At 39.6% G+C, this 27517-nt stretch overlaps 1 protein-coding gene across 16 annotated transcripts; it reads right to left on the minus strand.

The window, feature by feature from the left end:
* Positions 1-470: 470 nt before the first annotated feature.
* On the minus strand, positions 471-26218 carry BCLAF1 (BCL2 associated transcription factor 1). 16 transcript variants are annotated; one of them, XM_030944446.1, is made up of 14 exons: positions 26014-26218; positions 20314-20452; positions 19205-19278; positions 17113-17236; positions 15356-16261; positions 13261-13932; positions 12981-13150; positions 10231-10336; positions 9247-9331; positions 8397-8572; positions 7074-7254; positions 2756-2902; positions 984-1193; positions 471-840 (listed from the first exon to the last, which is right to left on the minus strand). In XM_030944446.1, the coding sequence occupies exons 4-14, from the start codon at positions 17214-17216 to the stop codon at positions 835-837; spliced, it is 2763 nt and encodes a 920-aa protein (XP_030800306.1). In that variant the 5' UTR covers positions 17217-17236; positions 19205-19278; positions 20314-20452; positions 26014-26218; the 3' UTR covers positions 471-834. The 16 variants fall into 16 exon arrangements, 15 of the variants coding, with proteins under 15 accessions (XP_030800306.1, XP_030800311.1, XP_030800302.1 ...); XM_030944451.1 differs by lacking the exon at positions 26014-26218 and adding an exon at positions 25586-25773 and having other exon boundaries at positions 17113-17230; XM_030944442.1 differs by lacking the exon at positions 26014-26218 and adding an exon at positions 25586-25773.
* Between the last annotated feature and the right edge of the window lie 1299 nt (positions 26219-27517).

A 27517-nucleotide genomic window follows, 5' to 3' on the forward strand; every position in this document is an offset into this window, starting at 1 on the left:
AATGCTGTACATGTGAATGACACACTCTTGCCAGATTAAACACCCAGAGAGGCAAGCCCACATAGAGAAATTAAAGAGGCAATTCTAACAAACTATAAAAAGAAACTGCTAAAAAAGAAGCTAGATTGACACTGCCACCAAATTAACTTAGGTGTTCTGCTGATGACTAAGCTATCAAAAAATACATTTGAAACTCACTGTAGTTTGTATATGCATATGTATTGCTTAGGCTACTAATGAATAGTGACGATTTCACTGCTTAAGTGAAATTCTTGCTGCACCCTTGCAGGGTGAAATAAGAATCCAGGTTTATCACTATGTAAATGTGAGTCTCATGAACTAACATACAATCAGTATTTTGCACAGCTGTTTGTACTTCTATGGTGACTGGGTAACTACCCTGAAATATAATTCTTATAAAAAGGCAACAGAGAAGTAGTGATAAGTCTATAAAAAATGCTGCTCCAAGATTTTAGGTGTGCAGAGCTGTAAGTTTACTTCAGAATAAAACACAGACATAGGGGAGAATCAAAACTTTTAGAGTTGTACTTGACCATGTATTTGGACAAAGCAGAATTACACTGCATATAACAAACAGTAAAATTTCTTAAAAGTTGTTACAAATATTTTACTTTCTACCTGTACGATCATTAACATAGTTTACTATATCATGATTTTTTTCTAAAGGCTTAAAACGAAAACAATCTCTCTAAACTACTTTCCAACAGTAAAATTTAAGTAAAATGCTTACATTCATTTGACAACAAAAAACATATTAAAAATGTTGTGTGGGTGGTGCAAGAGCTGCTCTTTCAGGTACAACCTTCTTCCGGGTTATTCCTGTGGAAAGAAAGAAAACATTCTTGTTGTAAACTGTTAATAATCAAACTCCAAAACCTTTAAAGTGACCCCTACACATGCAGCCAATTACTTGGCATAGTGCAAGATGAACCATCTAATCTGCAATTCGCTGAACAATTTACCTTTTCCTCTTTGCGTCTGTCCTTTTCTTCATTATTCTCAATTGTTTCTTCCTCATCTTCCACAATGCCATCCCCCTGATATTTGTCATGTGTCCACTTCGGACTGCTACCTGACTTTTTGAAGTTAAAACGCCCTCTGCCACGCTGGAAAGTACCACGGCCTCTTCCTCTTTTGGCCCAATAATCCACACCATCATCTCTGTCATCATGCTACAATAACACCAGAAAAAGAGTAAGGTTAGACACCTCTCAAATGTATCCCATAATGTCAGTATGCTATAGCAAATGTATAAAACAAAGTAAATGTTAAAAAGTTCTCTTCAGATTGCAATTATTCTTAAAAGGCATAATGCTATAACTAAAACCACAACACAATGGTTTGAAGAGCCCTTATTCACTGTGGGTCTACTTAAATGTTAGTAACAAACCACTTGTCTGTAACTCACACTCAGAATTAAGAATTACTAGTTTTGAGGGGAAAAAATTAAAAAGAAGCTCTAGGAAAGTGCTAGGTTACTTTAGCACAAAGGGAATTCTTTATATTTCATAAGAAGAAGTAACTGAAGGCAGTTTTCAGAAAATCTGCCCCACCAGCACAATGCAGGGCACATTAAGTTCAAACTGTTTAAAGTCTAACATTACCAAACAATATTCGAGGTTGTCTGTTTTTGTTTGCTGTCTTGCTACCAAATATAGCCTTATATAGTTAGGTATGTTGTCACAATCATTTTACACACTGCATGAAACCTACAAACAATTATTCAATATAAAAAAAAAGTTTCTATTTACAATGGTGAGGTACACTTGCTTCAACATATGATTTTTTCTTAACTTGTGATTTGGAAAGAAGTCTGAACTATTAAACACGTATCACACCCACATAATGCAGCTTAATTATACAGAAGTAGTTGAAGGGCAGCTTATTCAATTTAAAATATTTTTAGAAATTCAAGTTTAATAGCTAAAATTGATTGTTCTAATATCATGAATAGATTATCACACCTCTGTTTACAGATCAGAAAAGTTTAGATATGTCTAGGAAGACAGAACTCCTTAATGAAACATCCGAATTGTGACTGCATTATTTCTTAGTTACCTGTTAACATATTTGTGACAAGCTATAATGCTACAGGAGAAGGTCTTATCTTCATTACTTATCATCTTTTAATGATGAAACAATATCCTTCAAAGTTTGCACTGTTACAGAAATAACTGCAGCAGACACCACACATCCAGTGTACTGCACTACTTAGAGTGGTTACATCAAGGGTCCTCCTTTCATAATCCAGATGGGAGAAAGGCATCAAAACTGTGGTGATTTTCTTGTGACTATCACAGTACTCAGAGCAAAGAACTGCTCATAACACAGTCTGTCTATGAAAATCTACAAATACTGTCAGCTTTTCTGGATCTTTCACTTCTGTAGACTTCCAGACCAATCTAAGACAAATCTCAAATATCATACAGATGTAAATCCAGGAAAACACAGCACAAGCCTTTCTGGTTTAAAGTTGGGTTTTAATAAATTTTGTCTGAACCTGCCTTCTTCCCCACTCCCTGATGAAATTTTTGGAGATAAATTCCATGTCAGGCCTCAGTTACTGCCAGCCTGCTGTAGAAAGATGAAAGATAAGCAGAACCAACCACTACAGCCACTCTGATACTCTCACAGTTACTCTTGTCCCTGTCCATACATGCATGCTACTTCTACGCTTGTAGAAAGTTTGAAAAAAAAAAAAGCATGCATAAGACATCAATTTCTCCACACCCACCAAGAAGTATTTCTTGCTTTTTGGGGTATATTCAGGATCCCATTCCTCTTCCTTCGGTCTCTTCTGAAAAGTAGTATTTGAGTTGCTGGGACCAGTATTTGTTCCAGCAAAGACTCCTCTGGCTCTTCCTCTGCCCCTAATTCGAAACTGATTAACCAAGATGTCATTTAAACCATTTACATAACACCACAAAGTAGAGTCAAGTTCTCTATTACTGAAAATACTTTTTGTGCTTAATTACAGTATCTGCAAGTGGAAAAACCATTTTCAAATTCACATACTACCTTAAGTAATATATTCAAGCATTCATTTTGAAATAATGATTCTATTAAACTTAATTGAAACACATTTGAGTTCTTGGCATAAGTTCACACACAACCACTGAAAAGAAATTTGACTGCTAGTAAACCAGTGTGTTGGAACAAAAGGTCACAAGAAGCTTCTGAAGCTGTTCAGACAAAAAACCAGGAGGAAAGCTAGACTGAAACAGGGACAAAACTGTCAGGGGAAAAAGAAAAGTATTTATGGAGTCAATGGAATAATTTATGAAAATGTGATTCTGGAATACATACTAACTGCAGTTTTCACAGGAGTATATCCACTGTGTGTTACTCAAGCATTCTTAACTGAGATTCAAGAATGTACCTCAGGCCCAATTACATTTCATATGAGTAAATTCTTTACTCAGAAAAAAGTCAGTAGCATGTACTGTGCAGAGCAGCAATGCTTAAAGTGAAAAAGAGTGTTTAAAATATTCTTTATAATGAATTACTGAGGTTTTAAAATGCTAGGCTGGTGTCCTGGGTTGGCTATATGATGCTTGCATCCCCAGTTTGCACCTTTTAAGACTTGTTCCAGAGAGTGAAGGGGGGAGAGAAGAAGTGTGCAGTTTGTTTTCAGACACTGCACTCACTCCTCCACATTCCTGCTCCTGGACTGTTGTTGTCTGCGGATGGACAGACAGCAGGACAGAGCTCTCTTTTGCTTTTAGTTAGCTTTAGCTAGCTGAGGCAAAGAAGTTCCCTGGACTGTGGGATTTTTTCCTTTTCTTGGACCTGTTTAAACCTGCTCTGGACTGAACACCAGAAGAGCACCGGCAGCTTACACCTGTGGCCCACTGGGCCAGGCCTGGGCTGCAGCATTTCCAGCGCTGGAGGGACTGATATGAGACTGAGTGAGCTGAGCTGCAACCTGGGGAGGGGACTTTTCTCAGTTTGTCATCTCTTTTGGAGCAGCAAAGGGTTTTATTGTTTAATATTGTTTGGGTTTTATTGTTTAATAAACAGTTTTTTCCACTTTTCTCCAAGGAGGTTTTTTTTTCCCCGAACCGGCTGGGCGAGGGGCCAATTGAATCTGCTTTCTAGAGGAACCCCTTGGGGGAGGTTCAGTTCCAAATTTGCCCTGAACCAGGACAGCTAGAAAGTCTCACACCAAAAACCATCCTTAACTCAGAATTCACTAAGTAGTAAGGTATACAGTTATCTCAGCATGTAAACACTTAGCTTGTAGAAAACACTCAATGAGTTTATATCCTTCATTGAAGGGGAGAAGAAAGGTTAGTTGGGGAAGATAAGACTGCTAAAAACTAAGAGCACAATTTCCAAAAGTAGCCTACTTAAAAACACAGAACTGCATCTTCAGAGTAATAGTACAAAAATATGACTGGATGCTAATTTATTTGTTAAAAATAAGCGTTTCATAAACGTAGATCAAAAACATATATAATTAATGAACTCAAAAGGTAAGTGTTACGCATAAATAGTTCCACAAAGCTCTGAAACTTCTAATGCAGAATTTATGCTGGACAGATTTAAAATTACTCTGAAATCAAACCAACTGTTAAACAATCTGTAGAAGGCTCATAAGACCTATCCAATACTCTGGCACTCTGAGAGAAAAGAAAAACCAAAAAATTGTATGGAGAGTCATTTGGAAAGTGAGACTAACTGTACAAGGGAGGAAGTAAGGTATGCTTTCTTGATTTCCAACAGCTTTACAAAATTAGGGCACAATAAACAGTAACCTGGGGGAAGGGGCAGGGGGCAGACAGAATTATGACAGGATTAAAAAAGGAAAAAAAAGAGGCATCAGCATTTCCTGGTATTCGGTCCTGTGATCAGATTCCCTTTAAGAAAAACGTCCACAGTTTTCCTCACCATTTTATTAATGCTTCCCTGTACCAAATCATCTTTCAGATAAAGAACTACAGGACATAAAATCTACTATGGTGTTAACTTTCTGGTCTTGTTTATTAGAAAGACTACCACAAAAAAGACAAGTGTATATTTTCTATATAGAACTCACTTTAAACAGAGCTGCTACACATAATTCTTTCATATATGGATACTAATGACATTGCCATTGAAAAATCCTAATTATCCTTATTTTTGTGTCCATATTTGAAAACTATTCACGATGCTTATGTATGGGAAGCCTAGAACCCAAAAGAATCGTGTACTAGCCAAAGTTAGTGAAAAACCATTGCTGACTTAACATCAGCTTGCTGAATAGGGAAGATGTTACATTCTCCAAGGCTTCCTGTTAGGAGAAAGATTTAAAACCAAAGCATTTTATTTACTCCAAAAGCAAAGCAGTATTCACTGGAATGCGGCCACTATTAGCCTGTATTTACAAACACATTCCTACACTACCTGGTCTGTGTTTTTTGATACCATCCAAGATATTTTCCTAAAGAGGAGATCTGAGTCAGCTGTTGGCCTATTTAGATTCACCTGCTCAGACACTTTGTTCCAAAAGCCTGCATGTGACCATGTATATTGTTAATGAACATTAATTAACCTGTTATCATTGCATAGACCAAACTGGCAGTCACTAACAATTAAATGAGTAGAAATCTATTAACTTTCCAGTTCCCATCTACCTCAATTGCATGTGAAGGAGCACCTCTCTCACAATACATACAATCTGGTTTTATAAAGCAGGAAGGCTTCAATGAATTACAAGTTTTCTCCCACTAAATCTCCTCGACAGGAGATGGAGTTTTAAGCTCTCTTTTGTTTAACTTCTGTTTTGTACCATTATTTTAAATAGCTAAAAATTGTGCTGATAGTCATATTTGATGCCTACACCATCCAGGGATTTATATACTTATGCCACAGTTCCACAGCATAACTATATAAAAAATAAGAAGAAAGGAGGAAATGATGCACTTCTAGTGTTAGAAATTTAGAACTTTGAATTTTCCTGTAGGTAGCTATAGTTTTTTAGATGGAGTATTCAAGCTTCAAGTATTGGCACATGCCACATGCATTTCAGACACCCTTATGTGTAGTTCAAAACTTATTTTTTGCATGATTAAACATTTATACTAAACACTGTACTTTAGCATTATTTGGTCTTAATTACAGGCTACTTTAAGGAATTACTGTTGAAGTATGAAATTACTCGTACTTATTATGTAAAACAGTTTTTCCCCACCTACATGGAGCTTGAACTTTTTTGTGTGTTTAGCTGTGGTCTGGAAGTCTATTTTGCCGTGCTGTTGGGGGGGGTGGGTGAGTGGTGTCTATTTGTGGGTTGTTTGGGGTTTTTTTTTGGTTTGGGCTGTATGGTGTTTTTAAGTGCTCCCTATCTTTTTCAAGGCCTTCTTTATTGATTCCTAGTTTTTCCAAATGCATCTACATTTCCCAGTTATACATCAATAATTACATTAACAAAGAATCTGAAAGTTTAAGATTTTTCTGAAGACTAGAGTGGTCAATGTGCCACTTTCCAAATCACAATACTTAAATACACTCCAGAGATAGATCAATGAACTTTCAAGCTCAGTGGCTAGTCCAAGCCAAAGAAACACAAAAATAACAAGTATACCATCTCCTCAATACAGCTGTTTCAAGGTTGACATTTATTTTTAATTATGTGCCATTCTCTATTTAAAAAGTTGCAGGCATTACACACAAAGGGGTGCCAAACCAAACCAAGCATGAGAGGGCAAAACAGAAGGCACAGGGAGCTAAGGGTTATCAGAACCCAAGACTTAAAATTTACAGAACAGTGAATTTTCAGATCCTGTTAGGAAACAGCATTATAAAAGAAGATCAAGGAATAATCCTGTTCCCCAGACCCTTATGCTAGGATCTCTAATATCATGCTAATGCATATTTACAGATCATTCAAGTGCTACTGGTGACTGCTGGGGGAAAAAAAAAAGACTCAATATTTCAGGTTTGGTATATTGTATAAAGACTTCAAGTCTAGCCTAACATGAATCACTACAACACTCCCTCATTTACTTTGTTCCACTATTGCCATTGGTGAAGTGTTCATAATTTGGGGGAAGAATAGGAGAAAAACTTACAAAGGTGCCTCTTGGCCTGTTGACTCCAGCAAAACCAGAGTATTCTTTCTGTTCATGGTGGGTTTTGAACTCTTCATCTCTTTCTTTCTTGCAATCCTTTTCTTCTCGAGAACTGGATGAGGAAGAAGATGGGGAGGAAGATGGAGAGGACCGAGCACGGTCTTGGTCTCTTTTTTGTTTACTGAAAAATAAAAAAATATACTATGTGCTATTTTAAACGTACTAGATAGCCTGTAACATGCTATACTAAACCGGGTCTCTATATTTTATGAAAAACTAACCCCCTTCTGGATATAAAGTCACACATTACATATCTGAGATATTAAGGCGAAGTATATTTCCACTTTCCAGCCTCCTCTGACACATTTAAGTGCACTAAATGCATATTATTGCTGGTGAGTTGGAAAGCAGCAGTCTGCAAACTGTAAGATACAACTTTTCTAGATTCTGATGCCATGAAGAGATGCTGTTACTTTTAAGATCTGCCTTTCTTCTGAGGCAGAAAAACAGAAGTTAAAGGGAAAAACCCCTTAAGGTAAAGCCTTACAGTAACTTGACACAGTTCAGTTTGCACACTGTTGAGAGGTATGGTATGGGCTTCCCTACATAAATGGCTGTAGGGAAATTAGCCAGTGGAAGAAAATGTGGATACCAAAGTCAAAATAAATGGGAAACAGGAAGCGTAAGTAAAAATTCACTTTATATATATACAGTACAAAGCAGGGAAAAAATCCTACAGCAAAACTTTCAGTAACCCCATAGTGGTATTAACTTGACCCAATTTACAAGATTTTAGCATTCTATTCAAAGAAAGGTCATACCTGAAGTAACTCTTACCACTTCTACCCAGTATCCACTGAGATATGCTAACATTTTTTTCTTAAAACAGCCCACTGGCTTTAAACAAATTTAGAAATTCCCCTTCTCACCCATGTTAAAACCTAAGTATCAGTAAAATTCTCATACTCTGGGTGTTATGAGTTGAAAAAGTGCGGAATCAAGCATAACGAACCAAAGTTCTTACACAAACTGTTTATAGAAATGTACTGCATTGAAGTCCAACCTCCTGATGTAGCCTGGATAATAGGACAGATTAATTTGTCATTTTTTTTTTCAGTGTTAGCTTGCTATTCCAAAGTTTTTGTCCTCATCCACCATAAGCCGTGTAAAAGACAGATAATACATATTTGCTGTAAAACAAATAATTTTAATTGTTTAAAATTAAATGATCCATTATACATTGAAAATTGAAAGCAATTAAGCTTACAATTACAAAAGGCTAATTAGAAGCTAAAATCCTCTATAGGGACATCAAATATTTACCTGTCATCTTTGTAAGATTTGTAATCCTTGTAATCTTTTGGAGTTTTCTCTTGCTTTCTTGACCCACTGGATTCCCTGGAACCCTTTGAGTCTCCTCGCTCCTTACTTCGTTCTTTTCTACGTCGGTCAATGTCATGCCGAAGATCAGCAGAATCACACCTTAATTTTTTATCTCCCTGTAAACAAATACATATTTTGCAACAAAATATTGAAATACAACATCAAGAGAATCTCAGCGAAAAGGTAAGCTGTGCATCAATTAAAATATAAAAAGATAGAATTTACCTATTTTTCAACAAACTTCAGCACACAAATTGACTTTTCCCTTTACATGCAATGGCTACATGTAAAAAAAGAACAGCTAAGAATTTCAGTTTCAAACAAGCATTCCCATCAAGCCAATTGGTGTCTAGTTTTTGATGATACAGACCACAACAATACATGGTTTGAAGAGATAATTAAGTATTTATTTCTTCTGATGAATTGTTTTTAAACAGAGCACAACCACCTTTGTAGTTCAACCACACTACTCACTGACCATCTTGGTATTTCCCTCAGCCCCAAACCTATTCTTTGTCCTTGGGCAGCTTACTGGTCAAAAAACATGCAAGTAGAAAGGAAGCATGGCAAAAGACTTGACCTTATGTACCATTTTATTAATACAGCAAAATCACACTACATAAACCAGCTTCTTGATAACATGTTTTACTCAAAGGAAAAAAAAATCTAAATGCAAGTACTCTAGGTACAATACAATTTTGTATTTTTATACAGAAGACCAGAGATGAAGTTGAGATTTAAAATGAGACTAAGTTTAGAAGCACAGATAGGACATTTACTTAGAACCTACTTTTTGACTTTCTTCCTTAAAGACTCTCTCTTCACCTGTTAAACGGGTATGCTTCCTCAGGGTGCTTGGAGAGATGTCAATCCTCCTAAATGTAAAATAAAAGCAGTGTCTTGCCATACATGTACATGACTGCTAACAGCCTCAGACATTTCAACAGAAAACTGACAAACCAGGCATTTTTGCAGTAGAATAAACTTTTTGGATTGTTAAACCTCACCATCAGAATACAGAAGCAGACTAAAAATGAAAAACCATAATTCTGTTCTGTGTGAAGTATGCTAAAAAACACAAATACAGAAAACAGGCAGACTGATGTTTCACATTTTAAGTATAGCTTGGAAGACAGAAAAAATGTTTAATGATTTATTTCAAAAGGACCAGTATATGTAGCCAGTTGAAAGCCCACCCACTCCAAGAAACCATTAGCACTATGATAGTTTGCTGAAAAGTCAAAAGTTCTAAACAAGAAAAATTGTGAAGTTAGACACTGTATCCTCACATGCAACACAAATATAGTACACTGCATCATAAAACTAGAGCACATGATCAGACACTACATCTGCATGCCTACCTTCTTACCTTTTAGATTCTCAGATTTTTCAAAAAACTGCTGTAAATTAACACACACAAAAACTAAAGTAGTATGAGATGGAACATTTCACACTGAAGAAGAAAGATGCATGTACAGGGCTTCTTTTCATCTTCAAGACATATGCCCCTCAATATTTGAGCACTGCATGTGAGAAAAGTAAATATATCCCAAATGAGATACAGAGGTAGAGAAGACATCTGTCACAAAACCACAGATGAAGCCAGACCTGACTCAGATGAGTTCTCTTTTACAGAAGGGTTTGGTTTCTTTTGTATTTTGTAATTACACAAATTACCTCATCCAGATTAGAAAAAGTATTTTGGGTCCTCAAAATAAATATTAGAAGACATTATTTGAAACATAAAGCATCTGCATATGCAGTTAACATATACCTATGTATTTCTGGGCTCTTTTGTCGGGTGCAGTGCTCTTCAGTTGCTTTTTGATACGCAGTGAACCTCTCATTTAGGGTCATTCCAGCCGACTTGAAGTATTGCTCTGTTGGTTACAATAGAAAAAACACTGTTTCATTAGTTTCATTCAACTGCCACGTATTTCATTCCTGACAGAAAGGCAAGTAGCAGGCAAAACCCACAGTACTTTCAATAAATTTATCAGGACAAGCAAATGTGGCGTTTTCCCTATTTTTACACACACGGTAACCCAAACAAAATAACAGCGCACAGCATCACTGCAAGTCTACTACTCCGTGATTGTATCACATCTCATTCAAGCATCATTTACTGACTGGACTTGCTCATTTTCAGTGACATTTTCCTCTAATGATAAAGAGCAATTTCTTAAACCGTTATTTTATATTTTGCTCACAAGAGTAAGTGAAATTACTTTTGAGTCCTGAATATTTGCAGCAAGTACACTTTACCATTCATCTCATCTCTAACTTAAAACAAACATTTAAGTAATGTGCGCTTCAATAACTACATGAATGACCTAACAACTCTTTTCTTAAAGGAATACAATTTCTTGATTGGGTGATGATAAACGATACAATTAACACACCTATGCATAAATAAATTCATTTAAGCATCTGGCATCTTGGCAAACTTGACAACTTCTCTGACAAATTTTCTCCTTCCTTCAGAGACAGATAAATTAGCCACAGCAAAACTCAGTTTTTAAACCAGCTCAACAAATGTGTTTAAATGTAATATAGAAATACATAAAAGTCATGAGCTATGAAATGTTACATATGAAGCAAGCTATCTGCTTAACAGGTCAACATACATCTGTATCAACTTACCGCCCGGCATCCAGCATTTGTCTCATAACCAACCATTAAAACTTGAAACGGCCACTACAAGGGTAGTGCCTCAATCATAATTCCATCAAACACAGGAATTTGAGCTAGTAATTCTGTTTTTATGCCATTTTTGCCAGGAAGACAGAAGGTTCAACTTTGCCTGTTTGGCATCTGTATCTTTCAACAGCTATTTTACTTTTGTAACATGGATTTTGCCATTTCAAAACACATTCCAGGACCTAGTTACAATGAAAAAGAAAACATCACTGGGCATTTTCAGCTCTACATTAATAAAGAGCTGTTCAGACTGGTCGCATCACACCAATAATGAACATAACTTCAGTTTGTCAAAAAAGTTACAAAAATTCTGATCACAGACCACAGTAAATCTGAAACTTAAAGAGATGTTTTGCTTCCAAAACAACCGTAACAGTACACATTCTAGTAACTTGACCAGACAGGCCGTTAAATTTATAAGATATTCAACACAGAAAAAGTTACAGAAAAAGTCTATCAACATGTGAGAGTTCCGCAAGTATTATTTTTACCTACCCCTACATATGTATCATATAAGCAAAAATTTACAGAAGCTCTCACTGGATTGAATCTTATATTTCTTTACACATCAATAAACAGATATGTTCACAACAAATCATTATACACTAAACAGGTATCCCAATATTTTTTTTAACTAATACATTATCTTAGTCCATTATCGACTATTACTTTGTAAGTAATTCAATATGAGGGAAATAACTTAGCTTTAGTAATCTGAATTATGTTAACAAAATGGAGATTTTTAACTGAATTCAGCACATATTTCTAGCACACAAATCTCAGCAATTTTAGAAGGTAATGCATCTTAAAAACAATGCTTACAAACAGGATCATTGAAACTGGTATCTAATTAAGCATTTCCTCTTTTCCCTTTACTGTGGTGATATGGAAAATTACTTTCATCAGCTTTGTACTATCTCAGTTACATTTAACACAACAGCAAGACAAAAGTCCAGTGAAATAAAGCAAATGCTATGGAAAAAAAAGCATTTAAAGAACACTCTAGACATCCCCAGGGGGTTTTAGGAATTCTCTATTGTCCCATAAAAATACTTCAGAGGATATGACCTAAATGAAACATATCTACTTTGATATGGTATCATATGGTCTGGGTTTGGATTTCAGTGGGGGAGGACTTCTGTTGTATTGGTTTGTTGAGGGTTCTTCTTGGTGTTTATACAAAATAGCCACTACTGTTATATCAGAAAATAATTAGTGTAAAGCTCATTTAATGGAGGTTTATTTAGCCACTGCCAAGTTTGTGTAAGTGAAATTCCTGAAAATACTGTCATATAGGAATAAAACACATTATAACCATGAACTTTACTACCATTTAGAATACAATTTTTCTTAAATCCTCCTGAGGGGGAAAAAAACCCCTTCTACTAAGAATCTGGAAATGACCTCTAGGATGCTCCAAAAGGAATGCCATTGTTATTTACAGTCCAAAGACATCTGTCAACCTACACCACAACATTTAATATAAAATTGTATGGTAAACTCATTAAAATAAAATTAGAAAAACTGACCAGTGTATGTGTAAACTACACTGCAGAAATTCAAACTTTCTATGCTACCTAGGATCAAATATTTATCCGGAAATATAGAATACCTGCTATTATACTCTACACTGCTTGTGGTTCTTTTGTCCTAGTTTCTGTGGCTATTATTTTTCTAATTATTTTCATGAATACCTCAACAGGAAGAAAGTTTGGGTAAATCACAACATTAGAAGAGACCTGAAATCTTCCTGTACTAGAAACAGCAAATGGACTTAAATGAACTTGTCAGCCACATATCTGGTACAATAAACTAAACACATACCTTTGACATGGTGAACCAAGGACACAATGTGCTGAATAAATGACTCTGATGTGCTTTTGCTGGCCTGTGGCAACTTAATGTGGTCAAAGATGGATCGGAACTCTTGCTCCTTCTTGACGGAATGGACAAGTGTGCTAGCAAGCAGCCTGTCTTTAGTCAAGGAAGCAGGTCTAAAATGCATCAACAACAAAGAGACACACAAAAGAAACCACTAGTTTAAATAAATACGAACAACACTGCAGGCAGGTGGAGAACCACACTGTAAAGTGGAATCATTTACCTATTGGAATCATCAAGAGGTACTGGTGCCATTTTGAGTTTAACTTCAGGACGATGGGAGTCACTGGCTATCATTTTGATCCTAAGTGGGCTCTCCTCTCTGAAGGTGGATTTTTCTCTCGCATCCAGATTCTTGTGTAGAGGAGGACTGTAATCAAAGAGTTCTTTGAGCTTTTCAGACTTTACCTGCTCAGGTGACTGAGTTTCTTTCTTCATCATTAGTCTCTCAGAACTCTTGTCTTCTTCCTTGTGCTTATCTTTTGTTGCACTAGGCCTTTCCACTACATAGCCAGTCTCTTTAAGCTTATAACTTTTCTCATCTCTAAATCCATCGCTCTCTCTAGTGCCCTTGATTGATATTTTAGATTTGTATTTGGTTCCTTCCTCCTCAGCATTCCGGTGAGATGCAGTAGGAAAATTTTTACCCTGATCTGCCAGGACAGATTTTCTGAACTGTCTGTAATCCTCTGTCTCCTCTGTGTCCTCCCCTTCAGAGTCATTAAACTTTTCCTTCCCAGTCTCTTTATCAACGAAAAAATCTAAAGTTTCCTGTTCCTCCCATTCCCTTTCTCCCTCTGTCCTCCCTTTTTCTGATCCTCTCTCCTTCTGGGCCTCCTTCTCCCTGGTATTACCCCTATCAAGCAGGTATACTCTAGACTCTTCATCTGTGTACCTGTGGATAGCAAAGAAGAGACTGGTAACTCTGGATTGCATTCATTCCAGTTCACTTGCATTCCCCTTTTGTGTCAATTCCACACCAAGAAGAAGATGAAAAAACATTCCTCTGAGCAATTAACTTTAGCATGCAATGCTTGGCACATCATTAACACTGCATCTACTATCATATATGCACTACTGGAGGCATCTGAAGAATATAATGCCTTTCTGTAAATGCCTAGAAATTTACTTGCTTGTTTTCTTAATCAGTACCCAGTTTCACATTCTCTCTCATTACACTAGTAATTTTTTCCATCAAATTCACATGGTTTGAAACTCAAGACCGCAATTCATTTTGCACCTCTTTTGCTGAAAGAGTTGAAGTAGTAGCATAAAAAAGTGAATTATTTTCAAGATCCTGCACATTACTAAGACAATTCCACAATCTGGCACAGGCTTAGTACATTCACTATATTGTGTTCAAGCAGGGAACCATTAGAAGGCAGCTCTCCTAAACACAGAAACACACCAAGTAATTAGTTCAGCCACTGCCTTATCTGTATGCTATGTTCACACAGGTTCTAATACCTTCACCAACTCCAACACATCTGATGCAAGAGAAGTTGTATTTTTGATCTCCTAAGCAGTAACTTTTTTACATTATAAAGCGCTGATTAGACAAATTAATTTCAAAGCTTACAATCAAGCCTACAGAGCATAGTCACAACTTCTCTAACTCTTTTTGTAAGAAATCCACTGAAACACCAGTCACATTCAAAAGGAACAGTCTAATGCCAGTAAGACTCTAACAACTTTCAAAAATTACTACTATGTCAAACTTTTTAAGAACAACTTGAAGAATTTTACATTCATTGGAATATATAAACTGAATTTCCTTCACATCAAGAGCATTATATTCCTGGAATACTAACACCTACCCTCTTTCATAAGTAACGCAATTCAAGACAAAGTTTTCATATTGCATGACACAATTAGCCAATTGATGCTGTTTATGTCAACATAAAAAAATTATTGCACAACATGGACATTTCTAGACTTCCAAAATACTTGCATTTCAAACTACATGAAGCATTAAAATTCTGAAATACCTGAACAGAGTTCACTATCAAGCCAGCAAGTCTGATGCACTATTCCAATTAAGATTTTTCTTAATAGTAAAATGAGTACAAGATAAACCATAGAGGAAAAGCACAAACCAATTCCTCCTCAAGGATACGTGTCCCTATCTCTATTATCCAAATTTCAAGGCCTTGAAGCATCCTAGCAGGAGAAGGCATATATATCTTTCAAGCTCAATTCCAACCAGACTAGTATTACTAGCCTTCCATAATGCATTTTCCAAGGTTACGGTGATGATCTTGATGAAACTCTAACACTATTTTTAAGAGGCAACAGTAGGCTTATAACTTGGTTCTTACCTTTTCATAAACTTTCCACCTTTTGCAGTTTCCTGTTCACCACCCTCAGGATAAAATGACCGCACTCGAGCCTCCTCACGGGGGGCACTCTGTGATGGGATTGTCTTTGCAGGGCTTCTCCTCGAAGGGATATGATGCAATGGGCTATTCTGAGAAGGACTATAGCGGCTAGAACCATTTCCAAGAGAACCAGAGCCAGATCTCTCAGGACTATGCTGAATGGAATGGGAATGCTGAGGTGTGTCCTTTGCTGAGTGGGCTGTGCTAAGCAGAGGGGCATCAGAGCAAGATGAACTCTGGCTAGGTGGGGTGGCAATAGAAGGACTATGGGGTGACCTTGGACTGTTATCATACGCTGAAAGGCCGGGCCAAATGTCGCCAGAAGCTGCTGATGATTTGTTAAAATCGTCAAGAGACTCCGATGGGTCGTGTTCAAATGTATCTTTCGGTTCATCCTGTGATTTATTTTTCAAGGGACTGTCTTGCAAAGGAGCCCCTTCAGTTTTCTTTGCCTGCTTTTCCAGAGATGCACGTCTTTTGGAAGAGATGGGTGATTTGCTGTATGGGGATGAAGAACGAGATGAAGAGGACCTCGGGGACCGGGAAGATCTGTAAGATCGACGAGACCTGCTCCGGGACCTCTGGGAAGACACCGACCTTCGTTTTGGACTTCTGGAACGGGAGCGGCCGCGCCGAGGGCTTCTGGAGTGTCTTCGGTTCCACACAGGCCTATAGCCTCCACGATGGTATCTACCGCCTCCTCCTTGGTAATACCCTCTACCTCTTCCTCTGTAACCATAGGGACGTCTCATTCCTCTATTATTCCTGTAATCTCTGCGATAATCTCGAGAATAAACACGATCTCTGCTCCGAGATCGGGAGTACGTCCTTGACCGAGACCTGGAGCTAAAATTAAAAAACAAACATTAACATTTTACAACTGGAAAATCTGAGGAAAAAAAAAAGTGCCTTGATGCAAAATGCTAGATTTCTCAAAATGCACTCAGAAGGCAAAGGATGCAGACTCCCTGGTCTTTAAGTAACTTCTGCAATCTCTCTTTATTTATTATTTCTGAAATAAATTAATTATAATAAACATGTCTATACTACTAAGGACCATGAAACCTGGCATCACGTGGTTAAGACACTACCAGCCTCACTGGCCTCCCCAGACATTTTATCAGAGATCACCACCACCCCGGAACACAGCATTTGGTTCCTCAGCCACCACAGTTCACAGCCTGGTACAAGGAGTGACATGGCCCCCGCAGTGTAATATTCCAGCCTGTGCATGGCAGCAGCTGAGACAGTAAAAACTCAATTGACCCACTTCTTATGGGAGATGGTAATGTCCACTAATAACTAAGATGAGGAAAACACTGGAGGCAACTGAGAAGACAACATACAGCAAAACTTACCTACTGAAGCCTTAAGTTACTTCAGATATGAAAAGTTTAGTAAGAAATAACAAATTACAGGGAAAGAGACTAGATGAAGAAAACATCATGTAAAGCAGAAGGGAAAAGTCAAATGGGCCAGAAATCACGAAGAACCACTACCATTGTGAAGTTATCTTGAGATACCGGAAGAGGGGGAGAAAAAAATTAAACAAAAATAACACTCAAAGTATAGTTTACCTACTGCCTAAAATGAAATAGGATTCCAGGCTCACTTCTGCCATAGCATCATGCAAGTGAAAAACATATTATGGACAAAAACTAATATACCAAATCGCCTTTTCACGCAGTAAGACTTACCTGTATCTCTTTTTTCTTGAATGTGATCTGGATCTTGATCTAGAGCTGGACTGAGATCTGGACTTTGATCTTGACGAATGTGATCTAGAATTAGATCGACCCATTTTTGCTAGTAGATCTATTCCTTCCCAAAAGGAAAAGCAATGAGAGGAGGGAAAAAAATAGAAGCAACCATTTAGCATCCATGTAAATGATATAAATGAACAAAATTTGCATTTACTAAAACGACGCTATTACAAAGTAGTATAGCATTTGCTAAACAAAAGAGCTTTGGAGACAGTGTAAGACCACTTATTGGTAAATTAAAAACTTAACCACATTTTAAAGAATTTAACATTGCTGCAGTGCACACAATTTCTCTGAAAACATGAAGTGTAATAGTGAAAGGTTTTTTCCAGATTCAACTGCACACAGATCCTGTAGGAGAAAGGAAGCAGCAGAAAATGAAACATCTCTGCAAATTAAGGAAAGAATAATGTAATTCTGGACATCTTAATATATTGTAACAAAATTCTAGCTATTGTGTGATTTATAGTTCTCTTGCATTTCCAATGCACTGTTTCTTCTCCAGGAGGAGTTCACAGTCCTCTACAATGCACCATTCGCATGAGCAAAGAAAAAGCCCTGAAGTATCTGGTCCAGCAGTTGTTAATTTGACCCACAGGCATTATTTCTCTTAACCATATGTACTAAAGTTCATCCCTCTGATCTGAATTTCCACTGCTCAAGATGCCCATCCTGCATCTTTTTAGATTAACTTAGCTTTTTAACCTACAAGTAAAATGCATGGCCAACTTAAAGATTTTAACAACTAGTTAAACAATATGGCTTGCAACAAGATTCAACACACTTCAGTACAAATTAATCTATGAACTTAACTTAAACTACAACTGATTATGAATCAATGACAAATAAAAGAAAGTAGTAACTCAGAATAAACTATCATTTCTTCTTATGTACAGTCATAATAGATATTTAGAATTAGTGCTAACCATAAAGAAATACACACCTTTTCCTTTTCTTTTCGGATCAGTGGCTAAAAATCCCCAATTTAATTAATAAAAACTTTGACCCATTACCATTTTCTTTTGAAATTGCCCAGCTTTAAAAAAAAAAAACAAAAAACAAGTGTCACATTAGACAACCCGAATAAAAGCTATGAACAAGTAACTAGACATTTTCAGGCCTTTGAATGCTCAATTATAATCGTTTAACAATAAAATTAAAACAGAAACGGAAAAAATCAAACATTTACCGCTTGTATTGCAAACAGGCTTTAAAGCCCAAAATTACTGTTAAAAAATACTAGCTCAACACAACAAGTACTTTCTCTTATATCATCTTTCTCATTACCTGGGAGGTATTTCAATTATGTAAAGACAAAAACAACATCAGAGTTTAATTTAAAGTTACCAAAATGACAGAGACTTTAGACCTATCTAAGAGAACTGAAAAGAGAAAAGCAGATGAACTTTCCTCCTATCAACTGGTTCCTCCTGCCCACATGACTTTCTCCATGAGAGTTTGCATGGCCTAAGAGATGTAACCTCATCTAAAACCAGCCCAGCATAAACTGAATTTAAACCAGACTTCCACGTAACTCAGAAAAAACTATTTACCTTGGTGAAGAAGAATATGTTGAATGCTCTTTTTTATTGGCTCCTTCCACTAAAGAGCAAATTTGCAGAACTCTGAAGATATTTTCTAATTCATTGAGTTCAATTAAGTTTACAGAAAACGCCTTGCAATCACTTAGGATGAATACTCACAGGCAACATAAATTTAGACCTTTTAAACTGTTTAAGACATGCCAATTTTCCAAGAGTGACAGAAAACAAAACCTGGTGGGGTTTTTTCTGTTACAAGTAATTATCAAACCAAACATCAGATGCACAATGTCTATAATATAACTCAATCTCAGCTTTAAATTATTTGCATTCTATGTATGACAAGTACAGTTGATCTTTATAAGACAGTTTTATATACCGCAGCTTCTTACTACAAGCATAAAATATAGGAAGGCAAAATAAGATTTAATTTTCAATAGCTGAGTTCAATCAGAACATTTAAAAAGGACTTAGGCTAAACTTACCTCAAACTGTTAGTTGATATCAATGCAGAAATTATTTCAAAACTCTGTATTTGTGCTTTCAGCAATACTGAGTCCTACAGAACAAAAAGTGAGACTGTCAAAGACACAAACATTTGCTAAAAGGAAGTACCTTTTTGCTTAAATGGGTTCAAACATTAATCTGATGAAAAGACAATACATAACAAATAGCAAATTTACTCTTGGACTCAGCGATGCTGCACACTAAGACCGGAGCAGCTCAAGAGCCAGCCACTGCCCAAAGTGGCAAATCCCTTTCCATACATGATCACTCCTTCCTCAGCCTTGGTAACAGGGCTGTGCAACACATTATCCTCACCTTCAGAGCAGCCCTGACACCCTTCAGGTCCTCCAGTGACCAGCTCTTGATACTTAGAAACCACTTTCATTTAACTAGGTTATCCAAGTGGCTTAATGAAGGGCCAAACTGAGCTGGATTATGGAGCAAATAACAGCATGCAGCCAGAAAGAGAGAAGCAAAAAGGACAGTGGCAAACTTTTAGACCAGTTTGAGCTCTAGCACACAGCTCTGCACTTCACTAGAGCTATCTTACTGGAAAAAAAAAATGGGGATGAGAACTCAGGCCAACGGTGAAATGTTTATCTTTAGGTTTCTCTTGCAATATTTACAGAAGCATTACTCTAGTATAACTTCTTGTTTAAAATGCATACATATATAATTTCACCCAAAGAGCAAATGTCTTCAAGAACTAGCTCTTTTACAGCTATGCAGAAAGGAAGCATAACTGTAAGAACAAAGCCAGTCTCAAATGTATGAATTCTTCACTGGCCTCAGTTTTTAATTCCCTCCAAGCCTTAAGACTATGTGCATTTGTAGTCCAACTCAACATTAAGCACACTTTTCAATTCCACTCAAGCAACAAAACAGGGATTTTATCCCACTTCACTACAGACAGATCTGGATCTTCAGAAATTCTGCAGCTCAACAATTCAATTCATTAAATCCAAAGGCATAAGACACTGACTGCTCCTAAAGGACACTTCCACACTTGTTCATAGGTGTTTTCTTCATCTAAAAGAAGAAATGTAGCATTTGTGCTCATAAACACTGCTTTCAAAAGTCCACTTACCATTCACTAGTAGTGACCAAGACATTTCCAATTTCTACAAAATATATGCTTTATTAAGATTAAGTTTTTACTTCTCATCATCAGCAAGCATGAGTCTCCGAAGGAGCACAGTAGTGTATCGGACCATTTCAGATTTTGTCTAGACAAAAGGCGAGATGGTATTAGCCAGTAAAGGGTAACGAAGGCATTCAGAAGTCTAGTACAGAAAAAGCAACACAAACTTCAAGTTCAGGCTGAGATTTTAAATGAATACTTATATAATCTGTATTTCTGACTTTAACTGGTGTTAGCTGAAATCCCAAATCCTAATTTAGACAAGTCTTTAGATCCTGGGGATATGGAACAAGATAGTTGCTTCACTTTTAAGACCTCTAAGCAGATGACAGGATCTTAAATTACCATAACTCAAACTCTGGTAGTGAGTTCTTCAGTCTTAGAAATCTTTTCTAGCAACTGGCAAAGGTGAAAAGTAACCACACTTCTGTTTTTAAGCAACACATTAGCTATACCACATCCAACCCTGGCAGCTAAAACATATCTGCTACTACCCTTTTCCCATTTAAGTTTTTTAAGAAGAGTATGGATATAACATTAAAAAACAAAAACAAGACCAAAAGCTTTTATTAAAAAACCTTAACTACTGAATAAAAAACATTTAACTATTTGCAGCTTTTGTTTCCATTTAGTTGTAATAGGTAAAACCTTGACACGTAAGACCACCTTATCCAAACAACACTGATACTTAGGAACAGAAGTGAAAAGACTACATACATAGCTGAGGTTTTTTTGGTCCATGTAAATATTCTCAAAACATGCAAGAATCTAAAATTTTATTAACCTTTATTAAAGCTCATTTAGAAAAGAATTGAGGTAGTACCAGGAGTATGCAGGAAAACGGCTGTCTGTGACAGTCAGCTCCCACATGCTGCACACCTTCACAGAAAAATACCCACCCTCAGAGCACCACAGACACAACACCCTGGTTCACAGCAGCAAAGGAAATCACCCACAGCCTCTTCCTGCTCATGGCCAGGCTGCAGTGGCTACACCACATCAAGCAAGGGCACAGTCAAGAGCAATGAGAAAGAGCATTATTTGTTGCTCTCAGAAGAGACCCACACTGCCAGATGTGTGCATCAACCATGTGAAAAGGTGCCGTCACTATCACCCAGCATTTTTAAGAGAGGACCACATCTGCTAGGAACATGGCCTGTGCCTGAAACCCCAGGGCTCTAGTCCACACTAGAGCCTATTCCCTCTTTTTCCTCACTTTCCACCCTAAATAATTGAAAGGAGATGCCTGGCCCTCAACCATTTCACTGCCATGTTAAAAAAAAAATCTGGATTTTACAAAGGAAGCTGCTGCAGCTCCACAGAATAAGGTGGCTCTGCTAGTTTAAAGAAACTGCCCCATCTCTCCTATCCTGTATTTCCTCACATTCCTGATGATCTTTCCTATGCCAGTCTAAGTATTTCTGCACCCACATACTGGATCACTTTCAGTACAACTTTTTTTTTGTATGGTTCATTACACAGCCCACAAACACTTGGGCCAACACAGGGAAATTGAAATAGCAGCTGGGCAGAACTGCTTCTTTTGGCAGCACCACAAACTTAAAGCTTCCCTGAAACCAGCCTGGCACAGCCTCGAGAAGCAACAAACTTAGTGGTATTTAAGATTTTTAACAATACTTGCAAGCAACTTTAAAAATAAAAACCAAAGCACCAAAAAACCCCACCAAAAAACAAAAAACCTCACCAAAATAAACACACACATATAAAGTCAAAATAACGAAAACCAAACACACCCAAACAACCAAGACTTAACACAGAAACCACGACATTTTCTGAAAATTGGCTAGTCCATCATTTGTCAGTTATTGAATCACATCCAGATAAGTTTCTTAATGAAAAAAACAACAGGATGTCTTCTTCTTTGGGTGTCTTCAATCAGTCTTGGCCAGCAAGTGCGACCATCAAGCAAAAACAAGATATAAAACACAATTGGGCTTATCCCATCACAAGCAACACAATAAGAAGGAAGTAAGTGACACTGTCAGCATTTGCTATGTTTAATAAAACATAAGAAGGACAAGGAAAATGGTAACCAATTCCTTTTATATAGTATTTTTAGCAGTCTTCACTATGCCAGTGGCATTGGAGTTTCGTCAGAGTCCACAGACTGTAGATACAACACATCTCTTAAGCCGTTTAACAAGTTATACATCACATGTAAAGTTTAAGACATTTTAGGACAGTTATACCCACTTACTCTAGCAAAACACTGCTTCCTCTTAGATCCATTATTTTAGCTACCCTTCCTTTATAGCTATTTCATAGTCTGCATTTCTCTTGCTTAAACATTATTTGAGAACTGTCAGGTAGATTTAAATAAAAATCTTGTTTAAGTAATTCACAAGCTATTGCCAAAATGAGTTTTCATTCAGAGAGTCAGGCTTCAAAAGACGGGATGATTATACAACCATGACAACACAAAAGGGGATAGGACAGTCTTCATAAAATTCCACAGAATTTGTAGTAGTTTCTCATAATACACCCACAGAAATAAATAAAGTCAGTCTTAATGAGACAACACTGTAAGTCATCTATTCAGTGCTTGCACATCTGCTGTGCTTTCTTATCCACTCTCTACCCCCCCCTTTTTTTTTTAATGTCCAAAACTCTAGCAGTGGCACATCATACATAAGAATAGAATGCATTTTATAGTCACTTAAACCCATCCTACTTAGATCATCGGTGACTTGGATTCCTTCAAAAACTAAAATTCCATGGCAAATATGCCCAAACTATTACATACAAACAAGAGGTGGGAATCACTACTTCACCCATTTAATATGCTGAAAATATAATGGAAACAGTAAAACACAAAAAGGCCTTCTTCTCCCCCAACTCATTAATTTCTATACCGAAAATAACACAAAATATTTCTAAATGAAGTAAAAAATCAGCATCCTAGTAACAGCAAAATCACCTCTGCAAAACCATCATATGATTGTTAGCTGTCTTTTATGTAATACTAATAGCAAACAAAACCACGTTTCTCCTCTAACTAAAAAAACAAAGAAACCGAAGTGACTGAGAAATGGGTGCATACACAAAAAGGAATTAGCATGCTTTTGGACACATACTGTTTTGGACGGCCTTTGTTGTTTTTGTGTGTGTGTTTTACACACCGTGTTTTCATACCCCTTTACACCACGGTCTCCCCAGTCTCTGCTATGAACTACACGAATTGCTGCTGCAGAAAAGGCAATCTTCCCGCCCTCATTTGTTCCAAGACTGACACCCTCAGAGGTGCTTGGTGAGCTGCAGCAGTGATCCCTAAGAAAACTACTCTGGACAAAAGCTGCCTTTTCAGGCACATCACCTCTCAGATCCCAATTACCACAAAGCTGCATGAGGCCAGTGCCAGCACAATGAACAAGCAAGCAACACGCTTTTTCAGAATACCTTTGGGAGAAACTCGCACACTGACAAACAGAGCACTTTCTTGAGTAGCTTTCTTCACCTACCTCCCCTACCTGTAAACAAACCACAAATGTTCTTTGGCATTCCACAAACCCCTACTGCACTACCTCTCCTTGACAACCAGCCTGAATATAATCCATCCAAATATCTGCATCCTAGCTCCAAACTAGGAGCTGATTTTTTTCTAGATTCCTACGACCACTTCAAGTTTTCTGCATTCTCAATGCGAACAGGCTTTTCTCCATGGTACGTGCTCCTACCTCCTGCCCCCAGGATTCTGCCAGCCCCAACCCTCACCTGAGAAGTTGCTCCACACAGGCTTGCAAGCTAAAGCCTTGCCCAGGAAAGAGGCACTCCAGCTCCAAGCACCGATATATGTAACACACCGAACCCCGTCTGGCCATTCAGCACAGCCTGTCACTCAACATCAAAAGCGACAAGTGGGAGGATGCAATTCTTACTTTCTGTGACACAAGATAGATGCACGCCTGGAGCACACCTCAGTGCCAAAGCCATTACCCCGTCCTCATTTTCCCTACTTTTGTCCAAAACGACATGATTATCAGAGAGGAGGACGAGGAGGAGGGAGAAGAAAAGCAGCTAGACAGCATTTTCCTGCAACTCCACGCTGTTTAACTAATCCCTCCCACACCAAGAACAACCATTCTAAGTGATATTTCTATACATTTGCATTGCTTAAGCAGTGACTACTCGGGAGTCAGGAGCACCTTTGTTTTGCATGCCCTCACGTCTTTCTGTAGTAAAATTTAACTGCTCCTCTGAGGACAAAACTTCGATCTCCGAGATAAACAAGTGATGGGTTGTACTGACTTCGTAAAGGATCAACATGACACACAAAACAAGAACCTGATTTTCATAGAATTAAAGGCGAAAAGTAGGAGGTTTACAAAGCAAAGGGGAAATAACGGAAATAATCCTGCAATGGTTGCATAGTACAGCACAATCAAGACGGGCAACACAATAGTGCCTTGCAGCGAGGGGCATAAAACCCGCTGCGGTCCCTCACGGGGCTTTGCGGGCATCTGCAATCAGGGCAGGAAAGGCGCAGGGAGGCGTGGGGCACCTCAGGCACAGGCGCCTGAAGCACAGCCATGCCCGAAAGGAAGTTCCTCCAGCGACCGTCAAGGCTGATTCGATATCGGGAACCATCCTTTCTCCCCGGCACCGTTTCCCTCGTCCGTGTCACACCCACACTGATAACGGGGAAATTTAACATTCCCGTAACCAGCGCTGTACAACCACATCCCCTCGGGCCTTCCTGCCTCCCCCAGGGAGGCCCAAAACCAAAGGCCCTGCACCCGGGGCGCAAGCCCAACGGGGCCGGCCGGCCGCCCATTCCTCACATACCCCTACACCCCCATCCCGCCAGGCTTCCAGGAGCTCCCAGGCAGCTCCGCTGCCGCCTCCCGCCGCCCCTTCCCCTTCTACCTTCGCTTCCCGGCGCAGGGAGGAACGGCACTGGCTCGGTCCGGCTCCCGCGGGAAGCGGGGGCCCACGTCAGGGCGGTGACGGCGACCGCCCGATCCCGTCGCGTTCCGTCGGCTGGCGCGGGATAATGGGATAATCGGGATAATGGCTGCGGAGCGCCGAGGTCACGCGGCGCGGGAAGGCGGGACGGCGCGGCGCGCGAGCACCGCGCGCTGGGGGGGCGGGGCAGGGCCGGGCTGCTCCCCCTCAGCTCCCCCCGCCATCTTCCCCCCAAGCAGGGGCCACCGCCCCGCCAAGCCTCCACGCAACCCCTTTACCTCCGCCCTTCTCTCACCTGGCGGGCGGAACTCCCGGCGGCCCCGCTCCCTTACGGTAACCAGGCGGCCATTTTCCGTCTCGTCGGAGGAAGAGACGTGAAGCCCGCGGGGAAAAGCAAAAACCACCGGGAGGGGCGCGGGGGGCTGCTGCCGCCGCCGCCGCCGCCGAATCGTCACTTCCGCTCTGGGCGGGGAAGCGCCAGCCTCGCGCTCAACGCCCGAGCGCCATCTTGGTTTCGGGTACCCGTCCGCAAGGAAGATGGCGGTTGGCGGCCGCTCGCCCCCGCCAGGCTGTGTGCCTGCCCCACGCCCGGGGCCTCCGCGTCCCGCCTGCCGGGGCCTCGGCTCCCCCCGCACCGCCGCGGCTAAAAGCTGTCGCCTTGTATGCTCTCGTTCCTCAAAGGACGGCGAGAGCGCAGGGTCCCGCCCGCCGTTGCCTGGTTACCTGTGGGGCGGGGTGCGCATCCACGCACAGGAGTCGCTGGGCAGGGGCTGTGTGCGGAGCGCGGCCCGGCGCAGGCAGCGGCTCCGATCCAGCGGCATTGGCTGCCGCTGCTCCACGCACCGGCTGGGAGATGGCGGTGCCGTGGCGCTTTACTGCAGCACCTTTTGCAGCAGGCAGGCAGGCGGCCGTGGCTTGGTTGCGCTACAGCAGCGCCACGTTCGGGGAAAGCGCGCCCGAGAGGCTTCTGTGGCACCACAAAGGTGCGGCCGAGGGCTGCGAATGAGCAGCCTTTGACTAGTGGACGAAGCGGTGTGTGTACGCTGGCCAAGTGCTACAATTCACGGAATCACAGAGTATTCTAAGTTAGAAAGGACCCATTTCGAGTCTAACTCAGCCGTGCGCAAGGACAGCCCGAAGAATCACCGTTCACTTGAGAGCATTGATGAGTAATTCACACTTCTTGAATCTTACACAGCTGATTTATTTTTTAGAAGGCTATTGTCCATTATTTTTTGGGGCAAGAAACTTAAAAACAACCCGTTACAAAAAAAAAAGCAATGCCATTTTAACATGAATTTTGTTAATTCTGGGGACAATGACTGGGAGGCAGCCAAAAGCAACTGATGGAAGAAAAAGGCATGGAAGATGAGAAACAGACATAATCCCCAAATGCTGGTTTGTTGTTCCATGTGTAGGCAAAGTGATGCGCTGGTTAGGGCTATTTATTGTGGCTATTAAATTCTTTGAAATGTAGCCTTCTATGGAGGCAGCAACCAGTGAGTAGTTGGTGCTAAAATAAAAACTGTGGTTAACTGATGAACAGTCTGGCCTACAGAGAAACAAATCCCTCTCTCCTTTTAAGGTTTTCCTTTCAGCAGGGTTAGGCGTAATGGATGTGTACCTCAAGTACAGCACACATGCTACAGCTTTTTCTGTAACCAACAGTAAGGCACTTTTAATGAAGAGGCTCTTTGAGCTGTGATAAGGAACCTGTGAGGGAAGACAATTTACCAGGGCCTGTAGCATTTTCAGAACTGTCCTGAGACTTGGCTGCGTTTAATACACCTATTTTTTAATGGTTCTGCGAATTGCTCTTGCAGGGACACCTTCCACTAGACTAGGTTGCTCAAAACCCCATCCAGGCTGGCCTTGAGCAGTTGCACAGCTGGTGTATCCACAGCTTCTCTGGGTAACCTGTGCCACTGCCTTACCACTCCCACAGTAGGAATTTCTTCATAATATCTAAACTAAACCTACCCTCTTTCAGTTTAAAGCCATTGCCCCTTGGCCCGTCACTACATGCCCCTGTAAAAAGTCACTCTCCTGCCCTCTTGCAGCCCCCTACCCATAGGTACTGGCAGGCTGCTGTATGATCTCAGGCCTCCCTCATCTCCTGAGTGAACTGCCCCAGCTCTCTCAGCCTTCAGGAGAGGTGCTCCAGCCCTCTGGTCCTCTGGACTTGCTTGAGCAGGTCCTTGTCCTTGTTGTGTTGGGGCCCCAGAGG

Source organism: Camarhynchus parvulus, chromosome 3 (genome assembly GCF_901933205.1).
Source record: "Camarhynchus parvulus chromosome 3, STF_HiC, whole genome shotgun sequence".
Taxonomy (NCBI): domain Eukaryota; kingdom Metazoa; phylum Chordata; class Aves; order Passeriformes; family Thraupidae; genus Camarhynchus; species Camarhynchus parvulus.

Coding starts and splice junctions, on each gene's coding strand:
- BCLAF1 (XM_030944447.1), bottom strand. CDS start 17,216: ATGGGTCGATCTAATTCTAGATCACATTCGTCAAGATCAAAGTCCAGA. Junction 13,151..13,260: donor CCTCTTGATGATTCCAATAG/GTAAATGATTCC, acceptor GATGCATTTTAG/ACCTGCTTCCTTGACTAAAG. Junction 9,332..10,230: donor AAGAGCCCAGAAATACATAG/GTATATGTTAAC, acceptor TTTTACATTTAG/GAGGATTGACATCTCTCCAA.